The sequence below is a fragment of the Tachypleus tridentatus genome, chromosome 2 (genome assembly GCF_004210375.1).
Source record: "Tachypleus tridentatus isolate NWPU-2018 chromosome 2, ASM421037v1, whole genome shotgun sequence".
Classification (NCBI taxonomy): Eukaryota; Metazoa; Arthropoda; class Merostomata; order Xiphosura; family Limulidae; genus Tachypleus; species Tachypleus tridentatus.
The window spans coordinates 120,005,394-120,019,609 of record NC_134826.1 but is presented as its reverse complement, the minus strand read 5'-3'; the positions used below and the strand labels follow the sequence as shown (position 1 = coordinate 120,019,609).

The window sequence follows — 14,216 nt, the reverse complement described above, 5'->3', positions numbered from 1 at the left end:
AACATGGTACAAGACCTTTTATCTTAACATGACATAGAACCTGTATACTATCCTTCTTCAGGTTTTTATTCCAGAATCTTTATTGTCCCCAAGAAAACCAAAAACTGACAGCCTGTAATCAATTCATTCTGCTTCTATCAGTTTTTGATTTTGCTCTGTTTTACCAATGAGTCTTTTTTTTTTTTAACTAAGGTTGGTTTTTCTCCAGATTTGTGGATGACCAGGATGAGCTTTGCAAATACCTGAAATCATGACTATTGAGATATTGGAATGTGCAAACAATCATCCATGCTATTCCATCTTTTTGATTACTCCTTACTGGCCAGCTCAACCATGTTTCATGTGGCTGCTTTGACTTTAAACTAGCCATCTGACCTCGTAATCTGCTTTTTCTTTGTCAGCCTCAGTCTCCAGTATTTCATCTGTCTTTTGTCTTCATGCCTGTTTTAAATCTGACTCTTGGTGAGAAGATCTAGCTTGTCCTAATAAGTAGCATTTGTTCTAGCTAGTTCCATTCACTTTTCCTCCAGAGAAGTTTATCAAAGTAAATGGAATGTTTTCCATCATTGATCCATGGATAAAGGGTTTTTTACCAGATCAGTCCTCTGTTTTTCATATTGTGGATTTGTTAACTTAGCATTTTAATCATTGATCTTCTGCCATCTCAATCTCATGTTATCTGGCAGTCTTGTCCCACACATTTTGTTCTTCCCAATTTTGTAAGTTCTTTACCTTTCCTTCTGATTCATTTCTTCCAGATTTGTCATCTTTCTGAGTGAGTTGTCATTCACTGCATCACTTTGTCTCTGTTCAAACCTCTTCCCACATGCTCCTTGTTGTACTTCTCCTTTAAAATTTATAACTTTATCCTCTTAATCTGTGGATGTTGAAAGTCAGTTTTATTTGCTATTGATGTTTCACATGCCCTTTATCATTCTGCATATCTTCTTTATCTGGATTGTTCTTTCCTCCCCCAAATGCAGTGGCTCAAGAAGTTAACTCCTTCCTTTTGCTGATTTCCCTTCCTTCCATTTCCTTCACACCTTAGTCCTTGGTCTGATGTAAGTAGACTTTTTTTCCTGTATATGCTCTTCAATGTTATATTTCCTGCAAAGATTCCTTCTGTGATTCCCATTCCTACCTCTTTATTCCTTGGCAGACATCCTCTGCTTGTGATCCTTCTCCTTCCACCCTGACCAGTTAAGTTCAACTTTTAACTCAGTTGGCTTATTCTTCTTTACTTACTTTGTTCTTGGTCTTTTCTCTTCAAATACACTTTACCTCTTCCTTGATGCTTCATCTCTTTCGTCTTTTGGAGAAAATTCATCAATCGGGCAAGTGGATTACATTTGTCTCTCAATATTTGCATAGGACCATAGTACCTAGATCTTCAGGTTATCGTCTTTCATCTGTATCCATTATTTAGACTTCAGTACTCTTTCCTTCCTTTTTATCAGATTTTATGTTCTCCAATTGTCAACTAAAGGCATTCAGTTATACTTCTTAATACTATAAATATATACTGTGTTGTTGAACTTAGGATTCTTTCACAATAGATTTCTATGGCTTGTTGGCAGTAAATTAAAAAATAAAAAACACTCACTTCACTTGTTTTCAAAATGATATATGTACATATTCAGAACTAGTTAAATGTATGTGTGACAAATTCTATATCATAAGCACTACATAGTTCTCTTCTTCTCATTAAAAGTACACTAAAGCCTATTTGTTTAGCTTTTTAAAATTTCAGTTGACAAGCTAAACTACCTTTCCTTGTTTCTATCGCACTTGTACTATGTAGTAGTAATTTGATGCCTTTCCTAAGGTAAGAAGCCCAAGACTATGTGGCCTAACCAGATACCTGTATAATGCAGTTTTAACCTCTTTAGACTTGTATTCAATATTTTTGTGGACACATCCTAAAATCCTATTCGTCCTATCACTAGCAACAGCACACTGCTTGGATGGTATCATGGACTGGTAATCTATTACATCAATATCTTTTTCTTTCATGACACTATTAGGGTTATTTCAATTCTAGTTATGCTTTATGTTCAATTTATATGACCCACATGTATTATAATGTGTTTATTATAAGTAAAAACTATATCATTTGTTTGCCTAACTCAAATGATTTGAATGATTTTGTAAAGCTACTGAATCCTCTTCACAGCCAGCAACACCTAAGACTTTAATATCATCAGAAAATTTAAGTACTTCATTGACTATTTCTTTATCCATGTCATTGTTGTAAATAAAAGGAGCAACTGTCCTGAGACTGAGTGCTGAGATACCTTGATTGTAACATTAATTCAGTTTGACTGAGATCTATTTATAACAACCCTCTGCTTTCTTCTGTCAGCTGTTTTTGATCAAGTTTGTTAACTTATTCCCAACACCTAAAGAATTTTTTTTTTACAAACCTTTTATGTGACACCTTGCCAAGTGCTTTCTGAAAATTCAAATACACCAAATCTATGCTACATATGCATTGACCTTTAAAAAGAATATCCAAAGATTTTTAAGGCAAGATTTTCCTTAAGTGAAACCATATTGACTGTCTTGAATTTATTGCTCAACAGAATAGGCATATTACAATTGAATTCATTGCTTTTTATTCTAATAGTGCCCCCTGCTAGTACAGCAGTAAGTCTGCAGATTTACAATACTAAAATCAGGAGTTTGATTTCCCTGGGTGGGCTCAGAAGATAGCCCAGTGTGTCTTTGCTATAGGAAGACACACACACAGTCTTCTTCAAAGACATTATTAGCTAATGTCTTCCTTGCATGTAAAAGCTTAAGCTTCTCCTAAATCCTGCCTCCATTTTTCACAGTCTATGCTTTGTTTTATCTATTGCCTTTATTTTAATTAGGAAAGCCTCCAACCTACAAACTCTGTATGAAAATTGCACGTTTTTATTACCAGCTTCCTTAAAAATACATTTCAATCTCAAGTTCCCAAATGAAACCAATTCAGACCATGAATGCTTAACTCCTACATTAGTCTTAGTCATTGTGTTTATTCTTACATAGTCTGAATATAAGTACTAAATACCAAATACTATTAGCTTGCTGTCAACACTGTTAATGTTAAGCATAATGTTTAAAATCCAATAACATATATATTTTATCTTTAATTATATAAAACTTAGAAACAGAGCTTAATAATTTATTAGAAGTAATAATATATGTAGCATTAATAATAAACTGTAACTTAGCCTTATTTATAACTTATCTATATGTTATAACAGAATAAGCTGAATTTGAAACACCAAGATACAATAAACTAGTTTATAGATTGTATTTATTTAATAAACTATGCCTAGTTATTGTTGTGTTATTTAAAGTTATTACAAATTATAATATAAATATTGAATAACTTTCAGAAATCTGTAATGGCTTAACTTTTCACTGTTCTCCCTCTTCAGTCATGCCCTCTACTTTCAGGTGAAAATGGTAAGGTCCTCTTTCCTACCCCCACCAAATGCCTAGGGTTTGGTTTGTTGTTGACTTACAAATGATATAATCCTTTTCCTACCTTGGCATGTACATTCGTTCTCAGCAGCATGGGTTTTAGATGTAGTTGACCTATCATGTACTACCCATCACACCTTAGGAGAACATCCTATAATCTTACCCACTTTAATGTTTTCTGAGATTAAATTTCATTACATTAATAAATATTGTATGGTTCAGATCACTATATGTTGATAGTTCTTTCCAATTTGGATGTGTTCCACCAATTTTCTGTCCATATATGCAAAATCTTTTTACAGTGGGCAAAGAGTATCCTTGGTTCAGAAGTAGTGCAGCCTCACATGTGTGAAAATGTTCATTTGGTAAGCGACCTTTGGATGCTTTCAAAGGATGCTTCTTTCTTTTCCTCATATCAGTCCCTCCACCTTTTCATTGTTGGATTCTAGTAATTTGTGTGAAAAGGAGTAATGTACCTTATCAGAAGTTATAATTTTTCTGTACTGAAAATCTATTTTTGATAGATTCTTCCTCCTTTCATACTTCCCTACTGAAAAACTGGTGCTTCCATCTGTCAACACTTGAAATGATAGTTTGGTGGAATTGAATAAAGGAAGTCACATGTGTCAAGAAAGTGTGTTGTGTACTTTTTCATGGAGAAATGCACAAGAATTAGTAAATTTAAAACAGGTGGGAATTTCAATGCTTGTGGCATTCACAGAAAAGTGTTTTTGCATATAGAGGACAACACTTGTTATCGAGTACTAATTTAATAAGCAAAAATTTCATATTAGTTGGGCATTGTAAAAAGTTGTGTAAGAGGTTTTTACCGTTACAGATACCTTGAATATTAGAAAATTCTTCTTGCATCTGTGTACATACTACTTAGTTTCTGTAGATCCTGTAAAGTTAAATAATACTTGCATTTTTTTCACAGAGTTTACTTATTATTGAGCCAATAAAGAGAAGGAAACATCACATTCAACCTTTTCCTATTGAACAGATCCCTTAAATTTTGAATTCCAGTCAAACTTGGTTAATATTGCGAGTGGGGTACCTTAGGGCCTGGTATTGTTTTTATTTACATTAGTGATATAAATGGCAAAAAAAATATCATCAAATTATTAAATTTGCTGATAACATTAATGTTTTGGATGTTACTGGCTGCAAGAAAGGTTGCCCACTGTATAGCAAAAGGGTTTTAATTATGTGGTGAGTTGGGCAAATTAATGCCAGATGGCTTTTAGGCATTATAAATGCAAAGTGTTTAAGAAATAAAAATATTTCTAATAATAGGTCCTATTTCTAAAATATTTTGAAACAATCTTAATACACTACATTTGTGCATAAAAACACTAATGGCTTCTTGTTAAATTTGTTTAAGGGCTCCAGTTAAGATTTTAGACAAATGTTTCTTGAACAAGTGTATTTTGTGTTTTGAATATTTTTATGATGTTAAGAATCTGTACATTTTTAACAATAATATTCATTATCCAGTACTAATTTACCAAGTAAAATTTTTTTATTACTAGGACATAGTAAAATAGTTATATGGCAATGATAAGTTTTGAGAATCTTGAATGCTGTATCTTTCACAGTTGGTTTTACATGTTTGAATGATAGTAATTGGTCAAATTTACCACAACAAAATATATAAATAAGTTGTCTGAACAAATTTCCTTTTTTTGTAGTTTGTTACTTTTATCAAGATGATTTTTTATTATATCACTAGTGTCTTTGTTTTTTTAAACAAAGCTGCAGAGACAGGTGTTTTATTGCTTAGGGGAATGTAATAAAGGAACATGTCAACATTTTAATTGTTAAACTGCTATATTTATTATATTATGAAGCAATGGATATTCTTCCAAAATGTGTATGAAAATCTTAATTTATTTTTTTACTTTTAGTCAATTTTTCTTTGTTCCTGCACAGTAGGAAATGTAAAAATTAACTAACTACTACTTTTTAAGTTGGTTCATATAACGTTTTTTTTATATTTTCTTTACCATTGTGTAAATATTAAACAATCTGTTATTATAGACTTCATGTTTTATTTAAAATTAAAAAAAAGTACCAACATGAATAATAAAAGTTTTAAATGTGTTTATATTATTATCTGAATGTGACATTGTAAAAATTGGGCCTCATATTTGACTGAGATAAATTAATCTATCACAGCTTAGTTTCATTTTGATGCAGAACAGTCTGCATTTGTGTATATATTTAGAAAAATATTTAATCATTTCATTGGAGTATATTTATCAGAATGTAAACTTACAACTTGAACAATGTAAAATATAGAATTCCTTTATGCATTGTTTTCAACAATTTGATTGGATTGACATTTTTCAACCTACTTATTGTATGCAACTAAATATCATACTTTTAGAAAATTAATTTTATAAAATGACTTAGGCAGCTTTTCTCAAGTAATAGTTTATGCCTTACAAAATTATTATACCCTGTTGAACTGCTTTGTCAATGTACACATAGCTCACCTGACCTCCAGTGCTTGATGACAAAACATTTTGAATTTGTTGACACTTTAAGATGTGTGGCACGGATATTCTATGTTATTAACTCTTCAATATGTATGAGCAGTTCCATGAATCATATGAAATTAATAAAAGATGTAAATTTGTAAAACATTGTAAAATCAAATAAAAATATACAAATAGACAAATCTCACTGTTACATTTAACCAACTTTTGTGTCCAGCTGGTTATGAAGAAAATAACAGGGATTCATTACTTCCATTAGTTTAGGTTAAATGAATTAGTTTTAAAAGAAACTAGCTGAGTTAACTACTTTAGAAATTTGGGCTAATTGAGTTAGTTCAAAAGAAAACTAGTTAGATTCACTGCTTCCAATGGATTGGGCTAATTAAATTGGTGTTATAAAAAAACTAGTTGCACTGTTTTCAATGGTGTGGACTAACTAAGCTGGCTTTAAAATAAATTAATAGATAAGTTGGTTCCAATGGTTTTGGCTGAGTTGATTTTAAAGTAAAATAGTTTGATTCAAATTACCTCCAGTAATTTGGTATAAATGGAGCAACAAGATATTTTGTAAAGACAATGCTACCAATGTTTCATTGTCATAAATCAGTTTTAAGTTATCAGTTCTTTGCTGGTAAGTGGTTAATATTGGTGCAGTTGATACAGTTGTGTGTGTGTGTGTGTGTGTGTACATATTATTTATTTATTTGTGTGCAGTATATCCAGATGTTCCTTTTATTTTGATTAATGCATAAAAGTTAAACATAATAGAGAGTTTGTATTATAATGGTCTTATTATTAATTTATTATTCACATTTGTTTGTTTTTTCTTTGGTCTTTTAACCATGATTTGTTGTTTTTTTTCTATTTCAGATTGTGGTGAACTGTATACAGATGAATCTGGAAAAATTGAAACTCCAAGTGATTCCAATTTTTGCATCTGGATAATCAAAGTACCCCCTACTAGTAGTGATTCAGTAAACATTATAATATTTTCTCTAACACCAGATGAGTTTGATGAAAACAGGTTTGTTGTTGAAAGTTGTTTATCCAAAACTTTGGTTGGTACTGTGTCATATTAACTATGTTACTGAAATTTACTTGTTTATTTTTAAGTCCTAGCTAAACTTTGTTCTAGCAATTGAGAGACAAAGCAGTTTTATGTATTTTATGTTAATTTATGTACATAAATTAATCTTCATCAATATAAAGTAAACCATTATTTCTGAATAAAGCCACATGTGACTGTAAAATCTGAAAGTTGAAAAACGTGCCTGCATTTAAGTTTATTTTTATCATTTTTGTTTTATATAAGCTTAAAAGTCTCAATGATTTTCCAGCTAGGCATTTAAAACCATTCCATATTTCATATTATTGGAAGGTAGCTAATGTTGCTCATTTTCTCAAGGGAAGTGATAAAGATTATTCTGGTAAATATAGTTCTAATTCTGTTAGTGATACTTCAGTGATGGGAAAAGTTGTTGAAAATCTGATAAAAGATTCTTTGCAAAGTAATTTTACAAAGCTTAAAATTTTGTTAAATAACTTTGTTTCACTAGGGGAAAACTTTGCATTACTAATTATTTGACATTCTTTGAAGAGGCTACTACTTATGTAGATGAGGATATGGTGTATTTGGATTTTAAGAAAACAATTAACAAGGAGCCACATAAAAGGCATGTTAAAATTTCATATCTGAGGATATGTGAAATAGGTTGGCTAATAGGATTGAAAACTGACTGTATGGAAGAAAGCAGAGGGCTATTATAAATGGAATTCAGTCAAACTTGATTAATGTTGGAAGTGGGGTACCTTAAGGCTTGGTAATGGGACCCTTGCTGTTTTTAATTTACATAAGTGATATAAATTAAAGAATGAAATAGTCATTAAATTATTAAATTTGCTGAAGACATTAATGTCTTGGATGTTACTGGCTCTAAGAATGGTGCCACTACGTAACAAAAGGCAAGTTGGGCAAATAAATGTCAGATGGCTTTTAGGTATTATAAATGCATATTGTTTAAGAAATAAAAATATTATTATTGAAGGTGTATGTACAAATCTACAATGGAAAGAAATTTTGCCAACTTATACAGTATTATAATGTATAAAATAGATGTAGTAAACAAATTAGATGATGCAGAACAGTAGATAATGTTTGGCACTGTATACTGTTACAAATAACTGTATTGCTTTAAAAAGGCATGTAAAATTAACAATTCCATGAGTGAGGTATGAAGAATTCCTTACATCACATTTCAGAACTGTGTTGGGACTTAGCCTGGGTGTAGTTATTCATTTGGTAAGTGTATAAAAAGTGTATGTCACATAAATTATTTTGCGTGAATGATCCATAATTATTCGTGTATTTTTTTCATTTTTAAATCTATATACTGTTTGAGTTGGTAGCCTGTATTAACTATTTTTTGCAGAAATCATATTCAAGGTCCATCAAAGTGAAATACTTAAATATGTAATTTTCTATCATACTTGGTAAACAGAAATTTTTATTATTGTGATTAACTTCTATATCTCAAAATATGGTATCTATATTTATATATATATATATATATTTTAACAGTAGTATATTAATATATGATGGGGGTTCAATGCGAGATCAACCATTCACAAACCTCTCAGGGTCAGATATCTGGAGCAGAACTAATGAGCTTGTAATACTCTATCATCCAACTTCTTACAATAGAGAGAAAATCACTATCACCTATAAAACATTTGGTAAGTTTTTTAATAAATAAAAATATTATTACTGAAAATACATGTACAAATCTGCAGAGGGATATAGTTATTGCTTACTTATACAGTATTATAATGTATAAAGTAGATATATTAAACACAAATTAGACAATGTGTAACAATGGATGTTTGGCATCATAACATATAATATTTCAAATAACTTACTTTATAAAGGCTTGTAAAATTAGCAATTCCATGAGTGAGATATGGATAAGTCCTTACACCACATTTCAGAATTATAGTTAAAATTGTAAAATGTCATATATGTAAAAATAATATAAATATATGGAGTTCAAACCTTTAGTGTAAAATTTGAAACAAGGTTTGTTTTGATATTTATTTTTAATATTTTGATTAGTTTAAAAAAAAAATGTTAAAAGATCTTACTGAAATACTATAGGTATCAGTCATTCCAGTTGTATATTTTAAATATTTTACTGATAAATGTGTTTGGTAATATTTGAGTTCAAAGAGACTCACAATGAGTGTGGAAGACCTGCAAAGTTCTTATTAATATCTTTCTGATTTCTGAATGTCTGTGTAAAAATTGCTGAAAACAACCTGTGGTTGTATCAGCATATTAGTATTAAAATGTTGCTTCTTACAGCCTAGATTACTTCATTATTTAACAAAAAAAAAACTTATTGTTTTTTTTCTTTCCTCTTGTATATTAAAAAAAACATCATTTGTCCATTAGGGTACATGATGGATATGTGTGTGTGTGTGTGTTGTATATATATATATAGTCAAATGAAATATCTGTCATTCTTTTTTTCTTCTTCTTCTTCCAAACAACTTTCTTATGAAATCAGCCTTTGATCTCAATGTGTGGATGGAGCCTATACACTTTTGTCTTATGAGCCTTTAGCAGTTTTAAATTCTTAGCAAAATAATAAATAAGAGTATTAGAAGGTATGCCAAGCATCATCTTAGTGGCATTTTTAATGTTGAAAGTTTCTTTCTTATGATCACAGTTATTAGTTTGAAGATGAGAACTTGCTCTGTATTAGCTTATGGCAAAGTTTTTATGGCTTTTATTATTATAACTGCTGTTCTGTGTAAATGTTTTCACTTTAATTCTTTATCCTTACAAGATTTAATAAACTTGCTCTAAGAGTACAATATATTTCTCAGCCACCAATTAAATTTTGGAAGCATTTTACCATCCTGATCAGTGTGACAGATAATAGATACAAACATATTGCATGATTTCCATTATAAAATAATCCATACATGTGCAGGAAATCAGTAATTAACTTGCATGTTTTTCTATAATATTGAGGCATTGTGTTTAACAGTCTGTTATTGGCTCTTTTTAAAACCTTACCTGTAACAATAGGTCTTCAGTATCTCATTGTCAAGATGTTTGCAATGACCTCTGGTTCTCATAAGTATATTGGTTCATTTTGAAACCTGACATTAAACATCCTGGCTTCAGCATGTTTATGTACAATGGCCTATATAGTTTCAGGCTTTAGTATTAAAGATATACAAATGATAATTTCATAATTATATTAAAATATAAGCATTGAAACTTCATATGCAATAGGTTTTAATTATCTTATCAGTATTATTGTTTCTTAGCAACCTCTGTGCATCATTTTTGAAGATAAACAGTTAACAATCTGTAGTGATTTCAGTTTGTCAATATTGAAACTTCAGAGATTTAAAACGGATTAGAATAATATAACTTATTATTGATTTTGATAACTGTTGAAGTTTTATGGGTAGTAGTTAATATAGCACATGATTGTTGATTCAAAAAATGAACATAGTTCACTAGCTTATGAGAGAAGAACTTCTTTGAATACAAAACTTTTTTTTTAATATGTCAGAAGGCACTTTAAGCTGGATCTCCTGTTTTTGTTTTTTTCTCATTTATACTAATGATCTGAATTAGTAATTATAATAAATATCTCTGATAGGTTAAACAACTGTTTTTTGTATAAACCTTTTCAAAATTGTAAGATCAGATTAAGATAAGCTATTCTTATACATAGCAGTGAAAAACCTGTTGATGTTAATACTGCATACAACATACTAAAGACAAAAATAAGAAATTCTTTAATCCCAGTACTTTCAAAAGATAGATGTTTGTTTGTTTTCAATTTAATGTAGAACAACATGAAGTCTATTTGTGCTAGCTGTCCCTAATTTAGCAGTGAAAGACTAGAGAGAAGGCAGCTAGTCTTCACTACCTACCATCAACTCTTAAGCTACTCTTTTACTAGCGGATAGTTGAATTGACCATCACATTATAATGACACTGTGACTGAAAGGGCAAGCATGGTTGGTGGAACAGGGATTTGAACCTGTGATCCTCAAATTACGAGTAAAGCAACTTCACCACCTGATCATGCTAAGCTCATTAGGTAGATCTCTCTTCATCAAGGCAATAGGATTTCTTGTTACTGTTTTTTATTTATTTTTGTGCCTTCAGGTTTCCTTAGTCATTTATAAAGTATTGGTATAGTAAGTTAAAATTGCCAGGGGGAAAAAAGCATTATGCATTGTAAAATAATTTTTAAACATATTTTAACACACATTCTGCATCTGCTTTTGAAGTGTTTTTAACAGAAATTATCAACTTTTTTATAGCATGTGGGCCAGAGATGCAGTGTGACAACAAGATTTGCATGCACCCAGAATGGGTGTGTGATGGATTTAATAACTGTGGGGATTATTCTGATGAAAAAAATTGTAATAAAACATGTCCTACACCCAGACCCACTGAACATCCTGAAACACAAACAAGTGGAGGTAAGGATCTCACATAAAATAAAATTAAATCTTTAACTTACAAGGAACTTCAGTTTTTCTTCTATATGCTAATTTCTAAGTGTTTTTTACCAGTGATTACAAGAAAAGAATAGAAAAGTGGTAGAAATGCAGTGTAGGAAATATCTAATGCCTTTTTTCTGATCTTTGCATATGTAGCTTAAAGCAGTTGGTGATAGTAAGAAGATTGAAATGTGTTATTTGCACATAATTATATGTTTCTCTTTTTTTTTCTTTCTTTCATTCTTTGCTCAGGTCATTTTATTGCCATTGGGCTCGGAGTCCCTGCAGCTTTCATTTGTGGTGTGTGTCTTACCATACTTGTATTTAAACTGAAAAAACGCTCCACTGAAGTTCAGTATGCTCCTTTTCCAATTGCAGAAGAATAGTAAGAAGGTTATGCTGTGCTTAGTATTGATTAGTAGAGAATATATATTTAAACTTTAATTTTTACACTTCAGTACTGCTTCAAATATTGATACGTATGCCCCATGCCATGGATTTTTTTTTATATTATTTGGAGCTTTCTGATAATATCATATTGATTACTTATGAGGATATATGCTTATTCAACTAAAATCTGTATCATCATGTCCAAGAGTTATTGCTAAAGCTGCAATTATTGTTTGAGTGCCGTGTGATGCACTTGTGCATTTTTTTATCTTTTATATGTAGTCCTAGTTTTGGATATACAAAGAGTGTAAACTATAGCCAAGAGAATATCACATCAAAGTTTCTGTGGGGCTTTGAAGGAACAAATTTTCTTCATTTTATAAAAGCCAACCAGAATTGAACAAAATTTAATTTTTACCATTTTTAATACACATGATGATGTTTACAATAAAATTTTTTTTCATTCTGTTTCTTTATACTTTTAGCATACATAGAATAAAATTGGAAATTTAAAATACTGTTTATAGCAACTAACCTTTACATTGTCTTGGGTATGTATATTACATATACAAAGTTATCTATTGCTGTAAGAATTCGTACTTTTTTCTGTGACTATAATTATGTAAAAGGTAAAGATGTAACCAAAAATATTTCTGTAACTACTTGTTTCAGCTTAGCATATTTGTGTGTTATCCAGTATCATTTAATTTTATAATATTGATTTGTTGTTGTTTTTTCACATGTAAAAAAAATTAAATGTGTGCAAACACTAATGGTATTTCATTTAAAAAAAAATTCAAAATCTTCATTATAGCCAAAAATATATGTTATGGTGATTTTGCATTCATACTTTAAGTTTTATTACATGTAAAGATATAGAAAATATTTGCTGCTAAAACTGACGTTTTAGAAGGGTTTTTTCTTTTATTTTTATGTTCTTTTAAAATGTCATGAGAATAAAATATCTTATTAAAATAGGATAAACTATGCTGCAATTAAACTGTTACCATTAACATTTGCTATGTGAGATTCACTTAATGGTTGTGTGTTTAACCTTCTGGTACCATTTATAGTTTAAGTAAATATTGAAATTTGTATATTTTGTACACCTAAATGTAGTTTCAACCCTTAATGCTTGTCATTGTATGATGCATTTATAATTTCATTATTGAATTATATAGACATGTGGTGTTCTGTTGTTATCTTGTTATTAATCACACTCTTTTAGAAGGAACAGTGTGTTTGAGTAAAGTTGACAGACATCAATCAGAATATTCTTTTAGACAAAAAAGAAAACTTAATGTGGCCTGTAACTGTTTGGTTTAAACTTATTTATTGTATCTATGATTATTTTAAATCATGTGTCCTTATTTATCTTTTTTATTTAAAAATAAACAAAATAAAATTAACATTTCAAATATTTCTCTCATTATTTCCAGAAGCTTTCTAGATATAATATGAAGTTGTTGTTTTTTTAATGCACTGCCTCACAATTTAATGTTTAGTGTAGTAAGATACTTAACTACTTTTAATTGATAAACTGATTCATTTAGTCAGCTGTGATCTTGTTGCAGATAGGTGATCTGAATCAATAAGAATATGCAAATTAAAGGTTAACTCAGAAGAAATAAACCACATATATATAATCATTATGTAATTACTGTGATGGACATCACTACAAACACAATTTCAGTTGTTGTTCTTGTGAAATATTCAGTCTTTATAATTTAACTTCATACCCTTTTTTTATCATTTTGTATTTGTAGAGAAGTGATAAAGAAATGTGAGTTATAAAAACATTTTCCTTCTTTATGAAAAAGCAAAATAATTGGTCAAAATAACTTTAAATATATTTGATTTTATTACAAGTATAACTGGAGGTTGAATACATCATTTAGTTTTGTATGAGCAGTTACTTTATGGATTTTCAAAATTAACAGGTGTATTATTACAACAATACCATATTCACATAGTTATAATAGAAGCTGAATTAATTCTTTTCTGGGATAAAGATGTAAAAATTTGAAAGAAAAACAACATTCTTGGTTTGTAACAGAGTAGGACTCCTTATCTTTAGTTTAATGAAAAGGATCATCAGTGCTTTGTTAACTTCTAGTTAAAAGAAAAGAAGATAAATTACAGATATTATATTCTGTTATACAGCTGACATTTTTCACAACCAATGTTCATGTATAACCTATACCGAGTGTCTATGTTTCTCATCAATATAAACTTCACACCATAAAAGAATTTTCTACTTGCTTTACTTACTTAAACAAGATGCTTTTTATGAGTTCGTAAAATGAACCACATTGTGTG

The 14,216-nt window shown here is 29.9% G+C and overlaps 1 protein-coding gene across 4 annotated transcripts in view; it reads left to right on the top strand.

Annotated features, from left to right (window-relative positions):
* LOC143244951 (uncharacterized) overlaps window positions 1-13,315 on the top strand; it is a 65,235-nt gene extending 51,920 nt beyond the window's left edge. For 3 of the 4 annotated variants that reach the window (XM_076490548.1, XM_076490547.1, XM_076490551.1), the window contains 4 exons: window positions 6,846-6,999; window positions 8,554-8,708; window positions 11,325-11,486; window positions 11,760-13,315. In XM_076490548.1, coding sequence (XP_076346663.1) covers window positions 6,846-6,999; window positions 8,554-8,708; window positions 11,325-11,486; window positions 11,760-11,893 — 605 coding nt within the window. In that variant the 3' untranslated portion in view covers window positions 11,894-13,315. The remainder of the gene's footprint in view (window positions 1-6,845; window positions 7,000-8,553; window positions 8,709-11,324; window positions 11,487-11,759) is intronic. The other variant, XM_076490550.1, reaches the window with a different exon arrangement.
* Window positions 13,316-14,216: the final 901 nt, after the last annotated feature.